At 44.5% G+C, this 23,841-nt stretch overlaps 1 protein-coding gene across 3 annotated transcripts in view; it reads left to right on the top strand.

The window, feature by feature from the left end:
- The first annotated feature begins 940 nt into the window (after positions 1-940).
- Positions 941-23,841, top strand: part of LOC118882303 (core histone macro-H2A.2) — a 55,488-nt gene continuing 32,587 nt past the window's right edge. The window contains exons 1-2 of one of the 3 annotated variants that reach the window (XM_036827823.1): positions 941-1,224; positions 20,351-20,582. In XM_036827823.1, the coding sequence (XP_036683718.1) occupies positions 20,411-20,582 (172 nt within the window). In that variant the 5' untranslated portion in view covers positions 941-1,224; positions 20,351-20,410. The remainder of the gene's footprint in view (positions 1,225-20,350; positions 20,583-23,841) is intronic. The other 2 variants (XM_036827822.1, XM_036827824.1) reach the window with 2 other exon arrangements.

Genomic DNA, 23,841 nt, shown 5'->3' with positions numbered 1-23,841 from the left:
GGCGTAAATACACATAATATTGCCAAATGGAAGAGGCTTTGAAATGCATCTATTTGGCCAATGCTGGAGAACGGTGTTTTCCTGTGGGTTTATCTTTTGTGAAGACATCAAAAATTTGCCTCTCCTTTTGTTAGTCCTTTGACTCACTGAGCAGGAGATCAGAGGAAGCATGGATGGCCCATAGCAAGTTAGCATTTCCCGCTGAAATAAATTCCTTTGCTTCACCCCAGCCATGAAGCCCTGGCCAACATCTAGAGTTACAAAGGACAGCACTGGCTTCCAGTAGAACAGAGCAACTACTAACCCCATTTTCACACCTGATATTGTCCACCACACCCCTATAAAAATATTTTTTCCAGAAACTAATAGAAATCCTTAAAACAATAGCCTCGTGCTAGTCTTAATACCCCCTGAGATTACAAACTAACACACTGTAAAGCCACTGAATTAAAAATTATGTCCATGCACACAGTCTTACCCATGAAAACAAACATCTGCTACTCCAAAGAATATGCAACGCTGGATTCTGTCTTAATTTATAAAAGGCTAAGATGCAGGCATGGATATAAATTCTCAGTTGTCGTGGCTATGGCCACCCTATGCTATGCTATCGTCCCAGTGGTGGACACAATCTTTAATGTATTTATTATTATTTCAGGACACGAGACCATCGAAGGTGGCATTTTTTCCCTTTCACCTTCTAAGGCTCTCCCTAGAACTGCCGGATGAACGCCCACGCCGCCTTCTTCCACCAAAGGTGGATCCTGCTAACAGGAGACTCTGGATCGTGACCATAGCGCCTCTGTCCCCAGCTCTGGGGAAAGCCTCATCTTAGCAAGTGGCCCTCAGCGTACCCAGCGGATCCGCCAGCGACTCGGAGGCCGCGCGGTTTCATCATTAATGCTCCTGAAGGACAATAGCTCATCAAGCCCCACCGAAAGCCCAGGACCCGTCGCGGAGCCTGGGCTGGCGGGGGATGAGGCTGAGCGACTCCTCCTAGAGGTGGTTATGTGGAGAAGGAGCAATCCCTTCTCCCTCCTCCTCCTCCCCCCGCTACTATCCGCGGCCCGGAGAACTGCCGCTTGCCGCCATTGACACGCACAGATAGAACCCAAAGAAAGGCAAAGAGTCCTGCCCGGCACCGGCGCCGCGCGGGCCGAACCTGCGCCCTGGGAGCGGCGCGCGGAGGGCACCGGGCGCCCAGAGCAGGCGGCACAGCACCAGGTGAGCCCGCCATGGCGGTGGCATTATTGTTCAGGGGGCTTCGGGGTCTGGAAACAAAACGCGCCGCGGGGGCAGTGCAGGGGCTGGAGAGAACCCCTGCCCCTCCTCACCGCCCAGCCCCTGCGGGCGCTCCCCAGAGAGCCGACCCTCCCCGCAAAAAAAAGAAAAAAGAAAAAAAGAAAGAAAGAAAAGAAAGAAAGAAAGACAAATTAATAAATCAAGCTGCCCAACTTGCCTCCTCAGGAAATAAAGGGGGAGGGGGTTTGCTAAAGAAGCGGTAAAATTCCTGTGGCCGGCGAGGAGCCGGGGGCATCTTGGGCGTTGAGGGAGGGAGGAGGGATGCGGGGTCCAGACGCGAGCCCCGGGCGAGGCTGTCCCGAGGGAGCGGAGGGCTCCTGGAGATGCGGCGTTGGGGGCGCAGAGGGGGAGAAGGGAGGCGCCCGGCCGCCGAGGGGGACTGGTCCGGGGCGGTGGTCTGCGCAGGGGCCGAGAGAGCCCGGGCAGGGCCGCTCTGGGGGCCTCAGAGGGTGCCCAGGTCGGGTGCCGGCTGCTCCGGGCTGACAATGGAAGGGGCGCGGAGGCGCCGGGAGGAGGGAAGGGACCGGGGTCCGGGGGTGGGCCGCGCCGGAGAAGGTCAGGCCGGGGACACGGGCGGCGGAGGCGAGGGTCGGGGGCTGCTGCGCGGTGAGCGGGGCGCCGCGGGCGGCTGTGAGTCCCCAGCCGGCGCGGAGGAGGGTTCGGGGCCGGGCACTCCCCTCTGGTTCCCTTTCCGGGGCGCCCGGTGCGGACGCGCGCTGAGCTTTCCCGGGGAAATGGCGGCCCCTCCGCCGCTCGCTTGGGCAATCCCGGGTTCCCGCTTTGCGCGGGAAAGAATAGTAATAATAATCGGAGGGGGGAGGAATAAAAGTAAAGAGGCTGCGACGCAGGAAAGGGCTGCGCCGGCCGCCAGATTCGGGGCGAATCGCGTGCTGGGCGCAGCGGGCGGGGACCAGCCATGCTTCCCCGGGCGCCTAGCCCGCTCTCCGGGAGCACCCTAGTTCCAGCCTCGCCCGCCTCCTGAATCGCGCCCACGGATGTCTTTTCCCGCCATTCCTCCTGGGGGCGCCCTCCGCTCCTGCCCTCTTTGTTCCACACAACGGTGGCCAAAAGGGCACTGAGCCCCCCAAAGGGCCAAATGCCCCTCCTCCTCCAGTAGTTTCCAGACGCTGATCGTTCTTGGCCAAAAATGGGCCACAACGGGCTTGATTTAGGCCCGGTCACTGCTAGGTTTATTGGCAACGGCCCCAGGGTGGGAGAAGGGATGAAAGGGGCGAAAAGAGATGAGCCGAGAAACCAAAGCGCGGGTCCATGTCTGGTTAAGGGAGTGCAGCGGGGACCACAGCCCCAAGGCCCTGATGGTAAAGTAAGGGCAGTTTGGGTTTTCCAACAGCGCTAATGAACTGAGGTGTATCGGTCCAGCCTCAGGGGGCCATTCCCCAATCGGTCCAGCACGGCAAATGGTTTCCTCACTTCTCATTTGTTTGCGTCGAAATGCGATTGTACCCTCACTGGGCTGCGCAGTTACTATTGAAACGGTTCAGTAGGTGAGAGAAAAGGAAACATTATTAAGAGCGAACATGTGTCTTCCTTTATGTTTCTTATTTAGGAGCAGTTCTTTTGTGAAACACAAACCAAGCTACACATAATTCTCAATTCTTTCATATTTAGCTGAAAGTTATCTCTTACCCCTTTGGAAAACTCTTCTTATTTTCAAATAAATGTTCAGAGCGCCAAGATTTGGGACTACACTCGTGCATTTTTAGAATTGCTTTAGCCCAAGATTATCATATAAATAAATATTGGCCTGGAGGAAGTGTTTCTCTTGAATCACATAATTCACACCTTTAAAACCCCTATTCCCTGTATCCAAATTTCCTTATGCCCAGTTCTTCACTCCAGTTTTTCCTACCCTGTCACAGTTCCTCCTCACCTGGATCCATTTATTGCCATGCTTTAGACATTATTAATGGTTTCCTCTATTTCAAAACTCTATAAAAGAATTTACCTTCTTAGATCCAGAATGTTCCAAAGATTGTGACCCTTCTCCTTCACCATTCCATCTTCTGTCTAGTTCCCAGGGATTCTGAGGCGCCTTTGGTCTGCTGTTTCCCAGTGGGTGGGACACGCTGCTAGCTATTGTCTGAGATAACCAGGTCTGTTTTCACTGCCCCCTGCCAGCAAGGCAGGAGAGAATCCTGTCTTAGGCAACTTTAAATGAAAGATATCTGTAACTTGTTCAGCGGGAGGAATGTGCAAAAAAATCAACCAACTTTCTTAGAATGTTTTTCATTCTCAAAGTTAGATGCTGTCTTGGTAAATGCTTTTGAAAAGTGTGTACTGCCCAGAGATGAACGAAAAACGTATGGTTAGAGATCATTCAACAGGTGTTTATGGAGCACCAATTTTTAAACCCCTCTGGATGGGGGAAGAAACGCAAATATGAGGAGATCATGGGCCCTACTCTCAGAGAGCTTACACCCCCAAACCTAGGAAATAAAATATATAGGAAGGTAAAAGAAGGGGAAAAGTGATTAAGATTGGCAAGCTAGTAGGAAAACGGGTACTTTTATATACTGCTGACAGGTGTGTAAATTAATATAGCCAACTGGGAGGGCAGTTTGGCACTGTTAAAATTAATAATGTTCACATTCTGTGTGACCCAGCAATTCCATTTCTTGGTAGGTACCCTAGAGAAGCAGGCAGGCATGTACACAGATTATGTGATTCCCTTCCATGGCAGAGTTTTGGTAATTCTGAAATTGAAAACAACCCTAATGGCCATCAATAGAGAATGGCTAAATAAACTCTGGTACATCTTCTGGGAAATTAGGAAGCAGTTAAAAACAATGAAGTAAGTCTATATATTACTAAGAAAGGTCATCGAGATGCATTATTAACGAAAAAAGCAAATTACCGAACAATATTTGTTGAATGGTACCATTTTTGTAAAAACAAAATAAAACTGTGAATTTCTATAAGTAAAAATGGATAGGAGAGGTGTAGAACAAGACACCCACTAAAAGAAACAAGAATTAGATGCATTGTGGAGGACTTTAATCATATTAATCATACCCATCCATAACCGTTGTTATAATATTTGAAATTTTACAACTTGGATTAATTTATATGTTGCTTGGATAACTAAACACAATTAATTTAAAAGTGATTGATAATGTGGAATAAAAGCCATAATTAAAATGCTATGACAGTTTTTAAAGGAAGAAGAGAATTCTAAGCTGGATGGGAAGCCTTGGGCGAGGCTTCACAGGGAATGTAGCAGGATTTGGAGGGAAAGGGGAAGAGGAGACAAGGCAGGCAGAAGGAAGTCCGATGCAGACACCAGGCTCTAGCTAGCACCTCCTCTTTGCTCAGCAGGATGATGTGCATTCCCTCGCAGGCTGAGTCCTGGCCTGCCTTGCCCGGGTTCAGGCTGGGGAGTGAACTAAATGAACAGGTCACAGTTGCTTTCATCACTATGATTCTATGAATATCTTAAGTTAGATTTAGAAGGAAAAAATGAGGACATGAGTTCTAACAATGGTATTGGAAGGTGGTATTTTAAAAAAGAATGTAATGGAAACATGAGAATGGGGGATTGGTTTTCCCCTAGATGCACAATGGTATGCATATTGGGAATTAGGTTGGAGGAAAAAGTGTTTGAGAAGATAATTCATCCCCCCCCCCCAAATATTACAAAAGGAACTCCAAAGTACTTTCAAAACAAATATTTAAGGTTGGTTTCACTTATTCATTCACTCATTTAAGGAATAGTTTTTGAATGTCAAATGTGTACATAATACTATGCTAGGTGCCAGTGGGGATGAAACATACAACAAAGTATAAGAGAAACAGCCCCAGACCCGGGTTCCAGAAGTGGGGGTGAGGGGACTGGGTCTGGTCTCACCCAGTCCCCGTGTAGCCATGGACAAGTCGTTCAATGACCACAACCCCTCGCTTTTATTGTGGCTAAAATTGGGCAGGAGTGGTCTAAATGACTCATCACTCAGGTCCTTTTCAGTCTTAGATTATGATTTTGTGAAATCCTATGGGTCTAACGTTGCGATAATTGTGGGTTCCCAGGCAGACGGAAGGTGGGGAATATGGGATTAGAACAAGAGGGGCCCAAAGTGCCCAGCCTTGGGAAAAACAAAAGTATTTGCTGTAGAGTATGTGGCTCTTAGTGTTTTCCCAGGACTATTTCTTTTCCACCCCTTTACATTGCCTCCTAAGATCAATGAGAGAAGCAGAAAGACATCACTGAGTTTTAAACCTCATGTTATACACAAATCCAGCACTATAGTATTATAATAGTCACTTTTGAATTAAAATGTTAGCCTGCATTCTGTGAAAATAGTCTCTAAAACTTTCTTTTGTGGAAATAAGTCATAGTAGCTAATGTTTACTAAATGCCTTACTGCTTGCCAGGTACTGTTCCAAGCCCTTCAAAGGTATCAACGCTTATCATTCTTACAACAGCCCTATAGGTAGGCACGGTTGTTATACCCATCTTACAGAAGAGAAGAGAGAGGTTAAAATGTGCCCAAGGTCACCACACAACCGGTGGGTGGTAGATTTAGGACTCCCGCCCAGGCAGCCTCACTCCACAGCCCCACATCCTCATGTGCATGTGGCGGAACAGGAGGTGCTGGCGTTCCAGTGATTCTCAGATTATGTTCATTTTAACATTAGTGTATGCAGATTTTCTTTTTAAACTCCTGTTTGCATCACTGTTTTACCTATGTCAATAAAAGATAAAGAGCATCAGATTGAGCCACATCACACTGTACTTTAAACTGTCTCGTCAAGAAGTATTAAATAAGATAAATTTGGTGGTTTCTCTGAAGCCTTTATTGTTCATTTATCCATCTCACCATCCATCATACTTTGCCCAATTTATTTGACTGGCATTGCCAATTTGGACTTGGAATGGAGTAAGTAATTCAAGTCAAAATTCCCATGCTCTGACAGAACATGTGTGGAAACAGGCGTACGACCACCAGCCTTGTACAGGGACGTTTATTTCAGCTGATTCTGTGATGCCACAAGAATAAGCTACAGTGACCGTATTGTTTAGGTCAAAATTGCAATACATGGTCTGACCAAAGGTTTGGAGGTCGTTTCTGAATATGAGAGGTAGTCCTGATGATATAGTTTTGATGCCTAAATGTGGGTTATTTCCATGACAACAGGACAAAAATATAACAAAATGAAGTCAAACTTTTCCAGGAAATCCCAGGCCCTGTGTTCACTGGCCTGGCAGCAGTAATGGTTCATACACAGAACTGCGTAACTTGTACTTTTGCTGCCTTCACTGCTCAATAAAACCATTACAGTAAATAGTGGTGGTAGACTATGAAAACGTAAATTCCAATAGCTCATACCATACACAACATAAACTTTTAGATCAGACAATAATTCACTGGGTTCCCCACCAGAGTGCTATACTTCCAAATTGACCAGTTTTCCAGAATTTCAATGAGGTGGTCATCATTGCCCCCTTGCTTCTAAACTGGATTTTCACCTCTGCTGTTCTTTAGTAAACAATGTCGATCATTGTCTTGGGGTGGAGAAGAGGCAGGCCATAAACAAAGTAAAGCAGTTCTTCAGGCCCACTTTTTCCTTTCTGTTGTTATCATGGGTGATGAAATAGTGACTTTGAAGGAAAGATCACCGGCATGTGATTTAATTCTACCTGATTGTTCCATCTCTATGAACGAAGTAACAGATGGAGGGTCGGGGCTCAGGAGGAGTGACATTTTGAGCATCTTCCTAGAGTAGCAGCAACTTTTAGGCCAGAAAGGACCTCAGAGGTCAGCTGGTGCCATGGTTCTCCAGTGGAGCGCCACAGGGCGCAGAGGCCCAAAGCAGGAAAGGGTGGGGACAAAGCCGTCAAGCTTCCCAGGCCTCACCCACTCCAACCAGCGTAACTCCCCCTCCTTCTGTGTGTTATACATATTAGAGCTTCTGAAAGGCTTTGTCTGAGCAAAAGGAAGGTTCTGAAAAGTCAGCTGATTTGCCTAAGGGCCGCAGCTGGTCGATGCAGAACTGGACTCCCCCTCCTCCGTCCACTGTACCTTCCATTCTCCCACCATGATGCACCCTACAGAGGCTGGCCGTCGCCCTTACCTGGTGCAGGTGATACAACATGCACCCTCACAGCTCTGACCAGGGAGCAACAGTGCCTGTCACCAGCACAGAACACTGCAGCTGAAGCAACAGCCCCCCAGCCACTGGTCCCCGCAGTGCAGCCCCTGCCTTAGCACTGACAGTAAGGAAAACAGGGTGGGGAGGGGCAGGCAGGGGGAGGGATGGAGGAAGAGTGGTTCCGGGGCAGCTGCCTCTGCTCAGCACACAGTCTGCTCTAGCTTTGAGAGCCCACAACTGGCCCAGCAGTCATGGATGTCTCTGGGAGCCCCTGGTGGGTCAGGCAGCCCCAGGGGCTGCAGCCCACCCACTCACTGGTACTGGTCCACTCACCCACTGCCAAAGGGAGCTGCCACATCCCCTCGCCCTCCCTGAGCAGGTCATCTTGGTTCAAAGCTAGTCCCCTGCTCAGGGCAGCAAGACAGATCACTGTAAAACAATACACCTCACTATTAATTTGAAACTATTCGATTTTAAGGAAACAGGGTAGCTTGTCCACTGTTGCAATTTGTTAATTCTCAAAAGAGCAAAAAGACGAAAGCCGGCTGGACCCAGTGAACGGTTTTGTTTTTATTATGTTTTCTGTGAATAAATAGATTCAGGAAGGCAAACCGGTTCATTTTCTTCTGGGGTGCGTTGCTAACTCAGAAACAAAGAGAGCTCAAAGTATTTTTATTCATTCATTTATATTAATTTCTCATCCAACTAGTACCATAGGTGGCCAAATATATTTATATTACAAAATAACATAAGGCTAATAACAAAGGAGCAAAAACAAAAACAAAGCAAAACAAAACTTAGCTCTGGTTCAACAAAGACAAAACGTCTTAAAAAGTCAGCATGTACTGCAATAGCAGCAGATATCCTAAATCTACTCCACGTCTGCTCCATCCATCCCTCGCTCTGCTCCCCACCCCTTCTAGAGTGCCCCAGATGGCCACGTATCCTCTGCCTCTGAATTATAAAGAATGTGCTGGCAGTTGAGTTTCCCGCCAGATTATTCCAGGGCAGGACTTGAAATGCTTTTTTTAAAAGGGAATGATTTGTAATCCAATAGTATAATTTAAATAAATTGAGTTAACACTTGGTTCTAACGTTCATGGTTGGTTAACTTGATTAATTTGATCCGAGTGTCATTTCAATGAAATTGCATTTGATACAGCTCTTTACGTTATAAATTGTTAATGTGCTTTAACATATATGACAATAAGATTATTGACTCTTCTCATTCACTTAAAGGTGGCCGTGGAAGAAAATGATTTGCAAAGTATTACTTGCGCAATAATGATTTGCCCTTGGAGTTCATAAATGGAACTGTAATAGAGCAAGTGATTTAGCTGGGACTACTGAAAATGGTTTTCACAGCTACAAAATAATACTAATAAACTTCTATTATTTTAATACAGTATTTAGGGTAACACACCAAAATATGTTAGAATTTTATCAGGTAGGAGGCTAAGAGACTTTTTTCATACCGTTTAAAAATATATTTCTACATATAGTTAATATAATTATATTGAATTCCCTTATGTCCTACCTAGTTTTATTTCATCTCATTTTATTCTCCCAAAGGATAGTTTTGAACTGACAAAGTAAAGATGCTTCATTGCAGAACTACTTTGTTTTTTCATAAATATTTACAATATAAAATATTCTGAAGCACAATACTACAGATTAGGGAAGTATCATGGGAACTAAAAATGAATAAATTGAATAAATTTCAGCAATTTTAAAATGAATCTATTGGGGGGTGACACTATGAATTTCATGTTTATGAACCTTACAGAAAACATTTAAAGTTTTTTAAATTAATTTCCATCATTAAAAAGCTATAAGACCTCTTAGTTTTAGATTTAAAATAATGTATATATGAAAGTATTTTGATTTATATACTTCTGAAGGCAATGATCTCAGAGTATATGTATACATATATAGCTGATTCTCTTCGTTGTACAGCAGAAACTAACACAACTATGTAAAGCAATTATACTCCAATTAAAAAATAAATAAAATAAGCTGTTTTGAAATTCTAGATCCTTTGTCACGGTGGTTCATCAGCCCAACCAAACTTCACCTGTGACACACTGGCCTATAATTATTGCTCCAGATCTCAAGTGTTGACTGCTCTCTCTTTTTAAAAGACACTTTGCAAAAGCTTGGCGGCAGAAAAAATGGTCATTTAAATCAGGATTGCTGACGGCTGCTAACGGACCATCTTGCCAGTTGGCTACTTTGCCTTGTTCCTCTTCAGTTTGCATATAATAAAAACTTCAAGAAGTTGTTTGAGGCATAAAAATTAGTTTACTCTTTATCAGCTGTTTTTGCTTGAGTAAGAACTTATTTAAATTAAAGGAAGATAGTGGTCTAAAGAAACCAGATTATTTTGTCTTTTCATGAAGGCAATCAGTGTATTAAGTTTGCTGTTTCTCACCAAGAGCAATTCATTGAATAAGGGCAAATGCTTAGGATGTTTCCTTTCTTTCTTCTCCTCCCATGTGGGATTACAGTGTAGTTTTAAATATTGTTTATAGGAATCCCATATGCTATAATTATGCAAATACAGACACACTGAGGGTCTGATTCTATTAGTGAGTCTTATACAGTCTCTTGATATGAAATTTTATATTTCTCAATTATCTCAGGACCAGTTAGTTTCCAGTGACTCACCTGGTGATGAAAGTAATCTAAATTTTTCAATGTGACATTCTTACTCAATTACAAAACACCTGAACTTTTCCTTTTACTAGTGTACTTACTAGGCTAATTCCCGAATGATGTTTGTTAAGATGTTAAATTAAAGTCACACTTTTGGTTTCCAGTTCTAAATGATGGACTCTGAGCACATGAGCTTTCCTTCTCTAGAGCCCACAGAAATAATGGTAAAAACTTACAAAGAAAATAAACACTTCACAACAAAGGGGCAGGGGCTGGTGATGGTCATCAGCAAATGGGAGAGTTCAGCAAATATCAGCAGATTTCTTTCTATGACTGAAAGTACATAGGAACATGTGGATGGCATTGCAGGAAGAGCCACAGCTAAGAATAAAAGCAGGAGGGAGCTGCCCTGAAGGTGGGCAGGATGAAAAATGGGGAGTCATTGAAGGTCTGTCTCCAGAACAGCCAGGTGAATTGGCCTCTCTCCCTCCCCTACTCCTAGTAGAGCTTCTGCAAATCTGGCATTTATCCTCCAAACTAATGATCTGAGGTTTCTTCTCTAAAGAAATTGAACAACCACAGGGCAGGTCTAGAATTTGGAGGATGGGTATGGCTCTACCAAGTAAACCTCCCTCATTCTGGCACTTGGGGGCTCTCAGTTCCTAACCAGGGACCCTAAGGTGATGCCTGCTAATTGGCATGCCCTGCACATGTACCCAGAGGTCCCAAACAGGAACCATGCCTACCAAACAGTATCTGAGGAAAGCTTTTCTATCCTATCTGCCTGTAATAAGCAACCTTGTCTTTCATTCTTAAATATGAATGCATGACCAAAGATCACCAGACATGTAAGGAAAGCCAACGTGAAAAAAGATGAAAATAAATAAATAGGACAACTGACTGGATAAAATAATTTAGAGAAAGAAGATGATGTAAACACATCCCAACTAGTTTCAGAGAGATTGGAAGACATGGTGCATTCATAAAAGAACAGGATGCTATGAAAAAAAACCAATCAGAGAACAAGAAGAATGTTCGGAAATTAACAATATGATTACCAAAATAAAAATTAAAAAGACTGAGAAACGGAAGGAAAAGATTAAGGGACTTGTGACTTCCCTGGCGGTCCAGTGGTTGAGACTTTGCCTTCCAGTGCAGGGAGTGCGGGTTTGATCCCTGGTCAGGGAGCTAAGATCCCACATGCCCTGCGCCAAAAAACCAAAACATTAAAAAAAAAAAAAGAAAACCCAGGAGCAATATTGTAACAGATTCAATAAAGACTTTAAATATGGTCCATATCAAAAAAAAATCCTTAAAAAAAAGGGTTAAGAGACTTGGGGGAGCAATCTAGGAGATCCAAGACCTGGTTTACAGGCATCCCACTAAGAGACAAGTAAAGGGAGAAGTGGGAGAAATTAAGAGATGGGAGGAAATAATCAAATACATGACAGGAAAAAAATTCCAGGAGTTATGAATAGTCTTCAAATTGAACAGGCTTATCATCAAGTGCTGACACCTAGATACATCCTTGTGAAATTTTAGAACATACAGAGAAAATTTTAAAGCTTGGGAGGACTTCCCTGGTGGCGCAGCGGTTGAGAATCCGCCTGCCAATGCAGGAGACACGGGTTCGAGCCCTGGTCCGGGAAGATCCCACATGCCGCGGAGCAACTAAGCCCGTGTGCCACAACTACTGAGCCTGTGCTCTAGAGCCCGTGAGCCACAACTACTGAGCCCGTGTGCTACAACTACTGAAGCCTGCGCGCCTAGAGCCGGTGCTCCAAAACAAGAGAAGCCGCCGCAATGAGACGCCCACGCACCGCAACGAAGAGTAGCCCCCGCTCACCACAACTAGAGAAAGCCCGTGCGCAGCAACGAAGACCCGACACAGCCAAAAATAAATAAATAAATTTATAAAAAAAAAAAAAAAAAAAAAAAGCTTGGGAGACGGGGGCTACCCAACTTCTCTGTAACACCGGATGCCAAAAATGATGGATCAATGGCTTCAAAACGTTGAAGCAAAATGATTTTGATGCTAGCAATTTTGATGCTAGAAACTCCACCAAATAATAATCCAAAATCATTCAATAAAGACAATTCCATTTGTGTCAGAAAACAAAATTTACTTCTCAGTACTGTCTCTGAAGAGATACATGAGGCAGATAAACAGAAAACAAGGGAGAAAGCCAAGAAAGAAGAAGCCAAGGCATCAGGGATGAGCTGGGAAAGATGACCACTGGGTAAAAGAACCACTCCACACTGGAGCCCAGCTCAGAGGGCTTCAGGAACAAAGTCTCTGGGAAAAAAGTGCCCCCTGCAAAGAGCAGTGTGACTGAGAAGCTGGGTGACTTTTAGAATATGGTAAAGGCACATTTCTCTTTCGTCAACAAGAACAGAGAAAAAGTACAGTCAACCCTCATTATTCACAGATTCCATATTTGCGAACTTGCCTACTCACTGAAATTTATTTGTAACCCCAAATCAATACTCACGGCGCTTTTGTGGTCTTTCAAAGACAGGCACAGAGCAGAAAACACTGACTCATCCACTGCACACCTTACCCGCTGAGGTCAAACAAAGCCACACTCTACCTTCCTGTTTCATCTCCCACCCTGCATACGAGGGTCTTTTTCATGGTCTATTTAGTGCCACGTTTTTCACATTTTTGTGCTTTCTGTTAGTGATTTCACTGTATAAAATGGCCCCCAAGTGTAGTCTTGAAGTGCTGTCTAGTGTTCCTAAACGCAAGGAGGCTGAGCTGTGCCTTATGTAGAAAATATGTGTGTTAGATAAGCTGTATTCAAGCAAGAGTTATTGTGCTGCTGGCTGTGAGCTCAATGTTAATGAATCAACAATTCATATTAAATAAGGTGTTGTTAAAAGAAACATACATCAAACAAGGTTTTGTACTGATCCATAGATGAAAAAGTTGTGATCAGAGGCTGACAGCAACCTAACCCTGTTTCCCCAGGAACAATTGTTCACTACTCACTAATTTAGTGTCCTGCCTACTTTATAGAACAGAACCACTGCACATAACAAGGATCAATTGTAGTTACATGCATACCTCATTTTACTGCACTTCACAGATATTGCTTTTTTTTACAAATTGAAGATTTGTGGCACCCCTGCCTTGAGCAAGTCTACCGGCGCCATTTTCCCAACAGCATTTGCTCACTTTATGTCTCTGTGTTACATTTTGGTAATTCTCACAATATTTCAGACTTTTTCATTATTATATCTGTTATAGTGATCTGTGATCAGTTGGTCTTTGATGTTACTATTTTAGTTGTTTTGGAATTTTTTTTAGCAATAGAGTATTTTTTAATTAAGGTATGTACGTTGTTTTTTTAGACACACTGCTATTGCATGCTTAATAGACCACAGTATAGTGAAAACATAACTTTTCTATGTGCTGGGAAACCAAAAAATTGATGTGACTCACTTTATTGGGGTGTTCTAGAGCTGCACCCACAGTATCTCCGAGGTACGCTCGTAGTAACTTGGGTGCGTGGGGGAGGCTTTACGAGAAAGACATGATCCAAATGTGAAGCCAAGTAAAACGTGGAATGACGTTGAACAACATGTTTTCAGAACCAAGAGACTCCACTTCTTGATACGAAGACACAAGGGTCCTAGTGTTGGACCACAGAAATGTGAAGCTAACATCCCACTTGATTCTGAAGGGAACAAGAGTTACAGAGTCTTCATCATATAAATGCTGTTCATTGGCATTTAACTTTCAAAATTATACCTACGGACAAAACGCAGGAGATTTCATTATGTGATTACAGAGCAAAATAGAAATGTGATAAATCGGGATAGTGGAAAGTATAGAAGACAGAGGTGGAAGTATGGAGGTAAAGTCGGGAGGAGAGGACCAGGGAAAGATTGGGGCCCATACATCCTTATTTTACATGACAATGGCTTAGGAGACAGTCCCTAAAGTTGGTGGAATCGGAAATGGAGATTGAAGTGTATTATTATTTAAAGTTTTTGGGTATTCCCTGGCGGTCCAGTGGTTAGGACTCCGTGCTTTCACTGCCGGGGCCCGGGTTTAATCCCTGGTCAGGGAACTAAGATCCCGCAAGCCGTGCGGCACGGCCAAAAATGTATAGATAAATAAATGAATAAAAATACAGTTTTCAAGGCAATCAATGGAAGAAATAAAATAATAAAGTTCTTTACCTTTTTTCTTTGTTTTACTGTGTGAAAGTATTAGATTTAAAGATAAATTCAAAATTTTAAATAACTTCTTTAGCTTTCTTGTTTTCCTTGCTTTAGGGTGGCCCTGAGCAAGTCATAATTATGTTTCAGCTTGTACAGATTCACAGAGAACTTAGGGTCTCAGCCATTTTTTCACAGAGCCCTTAAGCCAGAAGAAATGCCTTCCATTCCATTTATTAAGTGGTTTGGTCTCAACAACCTAATAAGTATTTCTGTCCTGACAATTTAGTAGCTCTTTGAAAAAATAATAACACATGAATTAGAAGAACAAAGAACATTTGCATCCTGTTCTTAAATAACCACGATGAATTACAAAGAGGGTGTGTACACCTGTTGGACATTACACGACTTCTCACACCTTGGAATCAGATTGGACACTGCCACTCTCATTTTCTGTTCCACACTGATTTTCACCCAGCACTTGCTTTTAATCACAACAGCCAAAAATTCAGCTTTGCAAAAGATATGGCATCACCAAAAAGAAAATAGCACACACACACACAAAAAATAGTACAATCTACCCTGAACCTCTGGTGGAACCACAATGAACTAGTAGTTGTGGAGGCCAACAGAGGTTGACTATCACTGTATTTCACTTGAAAGCTTAAACATTAGCTGTTGTGGGACTTCCCTGGTGGCGCAGTGGTTAAGAATCCACCTGCCAATGCAGGGGACACAGGTTTGAGCCCTGGTCCGGAAAGATCCCACATGCCACGGAGCAACTAAGCCCGTGCGCCACAACTATTGAGCCTGCGCTCTAGAGCCCATGTGCCACAACTACTGAAGCCCGTGTGCCACAACTACTGAGCATGCCTAGAGCCCGTGCTCTACAACAAGAGAAGCCACCGCAATGAGAAGCCCGCGCACCGCAACGAAGAGTAGCCCCCACTCGCCGTAACTAGAGAAAGCCCGTGCACAGCAACGAAGACCCAACGCAGCCAAAAATAAATAAATAAATAAATAAATTTATTAAAAAAACAAACAAAAAAAAATTAGCTGTTGTGTCCCGGGGTCCCTTGGCACACAGTTTGGAAACCATGGCTCTAGCATCTGTTTAAAACTTTATTATGAGCTGTCATGCAAGTTCATTGGAAAATATTTGAGGACAGAGGCCATGTATATTCCACAACATCTAATGTCATTTCTTGTTCAATAATAAATGCTCCATAAATACTGTCTTTCATTGAATCTCTGATGTCACAGATTGCAAGATGCATACTGATTTCTAGAGATAGTAAAATGTTTTTTTAAAAAGGCACATCATAAAATCAATGAAATACAATAGTTATTTAAATAGGCTAGTGTGAGTTTATTGTCCATGTCTGAGTCAGTGCCACAATTTAATATTTACCCTGGTGATACCTGTAAAATCTAACTCATTGGTGTTCTTATGGGCTTAAAACCCAAACATAAAAACAAATCCTAAAACAACAGTCCCATACTTCCCCAGCACACACAAAACCAGTGGTGTTCTCCCAACTGCCGTGCTCCTGGAGGTGAAAGGAGTAAGCAGGCAACACTGCATTCTCCTTGCTTCTTGCCTGAGTTTTATTCTCCTGCCCCGCGCCCCAACTTAACATGCTTCAAACTCTTCTGTTCACTTCGAGAGTGATTATGAGACTTTATACTGTGGTCATACCTTGGTCGTTCAGATGTGGAAGGACAGGTACGATGCAGATCTAGGTTGTGTCTGGTCTGCTTCCCAGTTCCTCTCACATCCTCCACGTAGTGTGTGTAACCACTGGAAGAGCTGCATCCAGCCATATTCTTTCTTCGAACCTATAAACAAACGTCATGTACTATAGTCCTTAAGCTCTGCCTAATTAGAACAAAACTTGTTTTCGAGCAGAAGGTAAACAAGTGTAAACATTTAAGTATTAGTCTGATGGAAACAGATTTCACATTGCAATAGTTCTCTATCGATGAGTGGCCCTCCACGGAGATTCAAATTCACAGGAAGTAGATAAAAACGCATTCAAGTTTTTAAACTCCTGGCTTCCCAAGACTGCATAGAGTCAGGGGAGGCCTAGAAAAGAAGGAAGTTAGAGGTTATCACTTCTCACCCCTGCAGGCAGAGTCCAGCGCAGGCTGGGGGGCTGGGGGATTTAGAAAGTAGGGTCTTCTCTCTAGTGGGCCGAGGAGGCTCAACACTTCCTTCCACCTGTGGGTTCCGGCAGGTATGACCTGGCAGCCCCCGTGAGCCTCCTCTCTACTTCCTCTAAGGATTCCTGAAGGTGGTCTGATTCTTATAATGTGCAGGGGCCTCCCAGCCCTCGGGGCCAGGAATTACGCACCTGGCTGCTTAAACTCAGCATGATGTCTGAAAATGTTACCAGAGGGGGACCCCTTCCAGGGCCCTAAAGTGGGCTCTTGTCTAACCCTCAGACATGAATTGTCCGAGGAGACACACCTACTGACAGAACAAAAGGCTTTACTGGAAAGGGGCGCCTGGGCAGAGAGCAGCAGAGTAAGGGAACCCAGGAGAACTGCTCTGCCACGTGGCTCGCAGTCTCAGGGTTTATGATGGTGGTGGAGTTAGTTTTCTGGGTTGTCTCTGGCCAGTCATCTTGCTTGTGCCCATACTTGATCTGACTCAGGGTCCTCCCTGGTGGCACTTGCATCTCCCAGCGAAGATGGATTCCAGTGTGAGGGTTCCTGGGAGGTTGGCAGGACATACGGCGCTCCTAATCAGGACCTTCTGTTATGAGACAGCTTATGCAAGCGGTTATTATTGTGCCTGGCCAGGATAAGTGGTTTTGGTCACTGGTTCCCTATCAAAAAGATGGGTCCCCAGACACAAAGAACTCTCTAGTCCTATTGAAGCACATGCAACAGTCAACCTCACACTTAGACTTCAAATGGCGCTTCATCCCCAGCTCTAAGGCCCTAACCTAGAGGAAAGCCAAAGAAGGAAAGTCTCGTTACAAAGTGCTGTGTTTGGGGTGATCCCTACATTTTATAATAGTCAGCTCGTATGTTTCTATTTGCTCTAACCCTGACTTTCCTTTCCTTTCCTATTTTATCTTCATGAATGTGTTAGGCATCAATCCCCTACAGTCCCCTGTTTTTCTTCTACTGCCAGTCCTTATTTCCAAGTTTTAGGGCAATTTGTGACTCCACTTGACATACTGGGAAAGTCCCTGGGTGGCTTTATCCTGCACACCTAGTCATTCCCTGTCTGTTTTCATTTGAGAAAAATGTATTGGGGGGTGGGGGGGGGATGAAGGGGTCCTGCTTTGTGTTGTTTGTGCTCCGTGCATTTTTCTCTCTGTAGGAGAGATTATGACCATCCAGCACATCGTACGGTATCCACAGAGCATGTCCATCCTGTGATGGGCTTTTCAGGTGGTTTCCTCGGCAACCAGACCTACTAATCCTCCCCCTCCCCCCACTCATCAGTAACTAATAATCGGTTTAGTGGAGTCACCAATACTAACACATCTTTATGCACCTGCACAGGCTCTTAACTCTTCAGAACTCATTTCTTAAAGAGACTGAGCTTCTTTTCCAGAACCCTTTGAAAGTGCAGTTCCAAAGACTGGAATGTTTAAGACCAGAGGGACCTTCAGGATCAATCAGTCACCTCCCTGTTTTACAGATGAGGCCCACTCAAATGACACACAGAGCTCCCATAGCTAGTCATATAGAAGTGGGACCACACCCAGGGATTCCTGCCTGGTCCCAGGCTGTTTCCACTACACCAGGGGCCACCCCCATTCTGAGCGCCACCAGTGGGTAGCCAGCATGTGCCATGTAATTGTCCCTGAGAACAGGGACTGTTTAACATTGCTTTCGTGTTCCCTGTCCCCTGGGACAGCACTGACTACCAGCAGGTACTCTGTACACTCATCGATGCCTGACCTAAGTTGCTTCAACATGAATTGATGGTTATAATCCTAATATGCAGCTACCTGCCTCGTCACAGAGAGGACAGCTGTAAGTGGATTTATGAGAGTTTGCAGCAGAAGCAGAGAAATGTGGAAGTTCTAAAAAAGGTGATACTGTTTTATCCCTGTGCCTTACTGGGAAAGAGATAATGTTCTCGGGCTATTTGCTCATCTTTGCTTGTACTTAACTTTGATGAATACCTACATCTCTTGGTGGCAAAACGACACATAAAATAGGAGTGTAGTAAGTACATATGAGCATACAAAAAGAATGTATGTGAAGTATATAGTAAAATGCCTCAAACTCACGTCATTTACCTCAGAGATAAGAGGGTGCTGAGAATGGGATTTGTTGCTAAATTCCATAGTTCTTATATAAAACTCCTCAGTCATACAGAGTTATCGGATACTTTAGAAAATTGAACTCTATGTTCAATCTTCCATCCAGATTAAAGAAATCCCAGGTTTGTATCTTTCATATTAGCCATGCATTTATTTAGCACTTTCTTCCATCATATTCGTACCCACTTTCTTAGGCCTTTTCCTTGCCATCTTGGCTGTTAGTAAACTAACCGAGCCAAAATTTGAGACGGCTGCCTCAACAGATAGAATCAATTTCAATTTATTTTTGGCCTTCTCATTTTCCATCCCCAAAGAAAATGGCCACTGAGAATGATGTTGCCCTTGGGCCAGAGAGCTTTGATTCATTAACATTTTTTCCTAGAAAATTTTTGTTTCCTTTTCTTTGGTTCTGCTTGTTTGTAATTTGCTTTTACTTATTCTGGCTTATGTTCCTTTTTTGGTTACGGTACTCCCTCCACCAACAGGTTTAGCTCTATTACAATTCTCTGAATTGGTTTTAGCCTTACAAAGGCTTTTTCAGAAGTATATAATTATTTTATCTTCGCACAAAAGATAGCTTCCTAAAATAACACAGAATCATATACGTGTCTCTTGGTGCACCGTACTGAAGTCACCTCTTCGTGCTGATTCTGAAGTTTCTCCCCCAAATCAACCTGGATTCCCCATTCTAAGGAGCAAAAGCTTGGGTTGCATTATGGCTTTTAATTTGCTGTGTTACTCTACATTAGCATAGTCAATAAAACTGCCTCTTCTGGCATGTTTCTGTTTTTAAGAATGCTACAGGGGGAAGGGATAAATTAGAAGATTGGGATTGACATATATGCACTACTATATATATAATAGATAACTAATAAGGACCTACTGTATAGCACAGGGAACTCTACTCAATACTCTGTAATGGCCTATATGGGAAAAAAAATCAAAAAACGAGTGGATATATGTATATGTATAACTGATTCACTTTGCTGTACACCTGAAACTAACACAACATTGTAAATCAACTATACTCCAATAAAAATCTAAAAAAAAAGAATAGTACGTTATTAGGGAATTTAGAAAAGTGCTTCCATCTGAGAAGTGTACATCAGCTCTGAGTTGTGGGTCAAAGCTAACCATTATGATAGCCATGGCCATATTAACTTTGTACTATTTATTAAAAGAGGCAGAAGCAAATCAGGGCAAAGAGGAACCATATTAGTTTTCTTGTTGCTGCTGTAACAAGTTATCCCCCAAATTTAGTGGCTGAAAACAATACAAATGTATTCTCTTACAGTTCTGGAGGTCAGAAGTCCAAAATCATTTTCAATGGGCTAAAGTGAAGGTGTCAGCAGGGCTGGTTCCTTCTGGAGGCTAAGAGGGGAGAATCCATTTCCTGCTGTCATCCTGTCACTACTCTCATCTCCTCCCTCTATCTTATAAGGACCCTTGCAGTTACATTAGGCCCACCCAGATAATCCAGGATAATCTTCCCCACCAGAGCATCCTTAGCTTAATCACATCTCCAAAGTCTCTTCTGCCATGTAAGTAGCATATTCACAGGTTCTGGGGATGTTGAAGTGGACCTCTTTGGAGGTTGACCGCAGGACCATGGCCTCTCCTACGGAGGCTGGGCTGGATGGGTGGGGTGGGGAGTTGTTTATGGGTGGGCCTGCCGACCCCCAGCTCCCCATCTGCAGCACCCTGCGGTGGCAGCCAGGTCTGGACTGCCTCCCCCGGGCCATCAGGCATGTCACACGAGCTCTGTGGCCGCACCACGGTTCCCAAGCTGTAGGCCAGTCGCCCTTCCTTACCTTGCCACCTTTCCTTTCCAGCATTGAGTCAGTGCCGGGAGGCCACCGTGTCAAGCAAGCTGAGAGCAAAACTAAGGCAAGATGTCGGGCCGGAGCGGGAAGAAGAAAATGTCCAAGCTGTCGCGTTCGGCCAGGGCCGGGGTCATCTTCCCGGTGGGGAGGCTGATGCGGTACCTGAAGAAAGGGACGTTCAAGTACCGGATAAGCGTGGGTGCTCCCGTCTACATGGCCGCGGTCATCGAATACCTGGCAGGTAACGTGAACACGCAGGGCAGGTAACCCGCTCCCACATCTCACCTTCCCCTCGGCCCCTGCACACAGGCTGGGCAGGGAAGCCTTGATTCGCCCGTGGCTGTCTCAAGGTCGCTGTGCGTGGTAATGGGGTTTCAGTTTGCCTGCTTGGCTAAAACCAACTCCTGCAGGCTTTAGGGAAGAGCACATAAGGGCAGAGGATCAACATGGAAGGAAGAGAATCCACAAGAAAGTGTCTTTTCTAGACCAGCCCCAAGAAAGGTGTGTCTTGCTGGAGACAAATGTAATACGTAAATTGCTAGGTTCCCACAAAAGACAAACTATGGGGAAGATAGGGGCTTGCTATTCACTTTGTAACAGGGGTCTTCACTTTTACTTCACGGTCCTCACTAAACCTCAGTTCTCCTGCTGTACTGAACCTAGGACTCAACGTCCATAAATAATGTTGAGCCCAGCATTGAAAGCGTCTTCAGTCGGTTCCATGAAGCCGACAACGTTTTAATTGTTCTCTCCTTTACAGAGGTGGTTCTCTGTCTACAAATACATAGGAAAGAGTTTCCCATGTTCGTTGTTAAAATTATTTTTTTTTACTGAAAGATGACATTTTTGTTGTGTGTGTTCTTTATCTATTTGAGGAACCTTACATTTAGCTTTTTTGTTGTTGTTCTGGAGGTTGGAGAGGTTGACTGGAGCGCTCTGAAAGTCAAACCAATCAAGTGTGATAGGGCAGTGCTTTTCAAAGTGGGGATCACTCCAGGGATCTTGTTGACAAGGTCAAGGGTAGGGTAGGACCTGAGACTCTGCATTTCTAACGCACTGCTGTGATGTGATGCTCATGCTGCTGGGCCAGAGGCCACTCAGAGGAGCAAGGTTTTAGCCAGTCTTTCAGCAGCAGGTCTGAAGGCCTGGGGGATGCTTTTCTAAAATGCACGTTCCTGGCTGCATTTTAAACCCAGGAATCTGATGGGAAAAAATCTCCTGGCTTGGAGGGAGAGGAGGGACTTTGAAAACGGTGACTGAAGCTTTAAAACAACCTTTAGGTCTGTATCACCCACTGATACTGGAAGACCCTGAGTAACCCAGAGATTCCACAGCCTCCAAGCAGGGAGCCCGGATACCCTGACGTCCTTCAACCCTGAGCTGTGCACTTTCTGCTTCACTACACTGCCCCGTTCTAATGTTTGTATAATCAAAATAATTAGTAGTTCCTGTGCCTCCACTTGGCAAAAGTCTAAGCTGTGCATAATACAATAGAACAAAATTTGGCCTTTTCAAATTTTGTTGACTGGTGACTCTCTTCTTTGGTTCAGAAGTGTTTGATGAAAAAGCTTATGTTTTCCTTTTCATTCATTCAACAAATATTTGTCGAGCATCTACCTGTCAGTGCACACAGTAAGTCCTTAGACTCTTCCCTGCTAATAGCATTGGGCCATTTATATGATTTTTCATCTATCTTCAGTTAGAGCCACCAGACCTCATAGCAATGCATACTATAGCCTGAATGTCACACTCTGGACTTCGAGCCAGCACATCCGTTAAAGATCGATAGTGTCTCTCAAAGTAGAATGTCACCCATTTTCTCATAGTCTTTCATTCACTCAACAAACATTTATTGAACACCTACTATGTGCCAGGTGTTGTTCTAGGTGCCGAGGATACAGCAGAGGCCAAGACAGACAGGAGTCCCTGCCTTCAAGCAGAATGCATTCTGAAGGGAGAAACAGCAAACAAATGAGTGAAGTGTATGTGGTCCAGCAGATGGTGTTAAGTGCTCGGGGATGAATAAAGCAGGAAAGGAGTTAGGCTTGGGCTACTTCCAGGAAGTGGGGAGCTGAGGGGAGGCCCCACTGAGGGGCTGGCATCTGAAGGAGGCCAGGGAGTGGGCATGTGGATGTCTGGACAGAGGGAAGCAGGTGCTGGGGGTGTCCAAGGAGCAGCAATGGGGACAGAGGGCCGGGGCTGAGGGAGGGAACTTGGACTGTAAATGAGGCCTGAGGGAGCGTGGCTGGTGGGGGCAGAAGAGCTTGTCACGGGAGCTCTGGAGGGTTTTGAGCAGATGTGCAAGACCCTGCCTGTGGGGAGGGGGGTACAAGGCGGAGTCAGGGAAAGCAGCAGGAAGGCAGTTGCAGACATCCAGGTGAGAGACGTGAGGTTGGGGAGTAGGCAGTGAGGCTTCCGAGGAGTGGTCAGAGTACTGAGATATCTTGAAGCCTAAGTCAACAGGATCTGCTGACGGGTTGGACATGAAGTGTGAGAGAAGAGACGAGGAGCACCTGGAAGGGTGCTGCTGCCAATAACGCTCCTTGCCCAGGGCCAGTCCCAGCCTCCAGCACCGTCCTGAGTCAAATGGAGAAGACGAAGCGGGTCTTCTGAGGCCCAGAACTGTCTTCCCGGTGTCCTTTCCTTCCCTTCCTTTTGTGCTTTTTCCTCCCCTCCAAACTCAGGCTGGAGTTGACAGCAGGGGCTTAGATGTCAGCTTAAATCTGATTTATCAATTTACCAGCTCTGTTACCTTGGGCTAATTTCCTTAACCTCTCTGAGCTTTGGGTGTTTCCAGAGCTAATCTCATTTAACTCCGTTAATGAGCCAATGTATGCAAAATGTCTGGTGCATAGGATGCACTCAATAAATGGTAATTCTCCTCTCTCTTCTATTAAGAGCTGATGAAATCATTCAGGGCAAAGTGTAATGAGTAACTCTGTTAAGGTGGTATATTTGGGGGCTGTGTTGCATTTTAATGAGACAAGGAGTTTAAGCCAAAGGAATGAATCATTATCGCAGGCCATTGCTGAGTAAATAAAAAGGGGATTTTTGTTAGTTGTTTTGTTTTGTTTTGGAAGGGGGCATGAATTGATTTTGTTTAGGGAAGAGAGTTCAAAGTGTGAAAGCCTCCTGTCACTCTTGAAATGACCTTTAACATTCACAACAACAATATTGACTGAGTTTCTCCTTTGCATCAGGCCTTAAAGACACAACGGAAAACAGACATATGTAGTCCTGCCTTCCCTGGGTTTACATTCTAGCAGAGTTGACTAGCATTAAACACAACACAATAAGATGACATTCATGTGGACAGGGAAGCCAGAGGAGCTTTGAGAAGCAGGGGGAGGCTGCCTAATACAAAGCAAGAGCTGTTAAGACCTAACCAGGGGTGTAAAGCAATTATACTCCAATAAAGATGTTAAAAAAATAAAATAAAATAAAAATTAAAAAGACCTAACCAGGGGGACTTCCCTGGTGGTCCAGTGGCTAAGACTCTG

Source organism: Balaenoptera musculus, chromosome 16, assembly GCF_009873245.2.
Source record: "Balaenoptera musculus isolate JJ_BM4_2016_0621 chromosome 16, mBalMus1.pri.v3, whole genome shotgun sequence".
NCBI classification, from domain to species: domain Eukaryota; kingdom Metazoa; phylum Chordata; class Mammalia; order Artiodactyla; family Balaenopteridae; genus Balaenoptera; species Balaenoptera musculus.
Note: the sequence above shows the minus strand (reverse complement) of the source record. Positions and strands in the feature narration are given on the sequence as shown.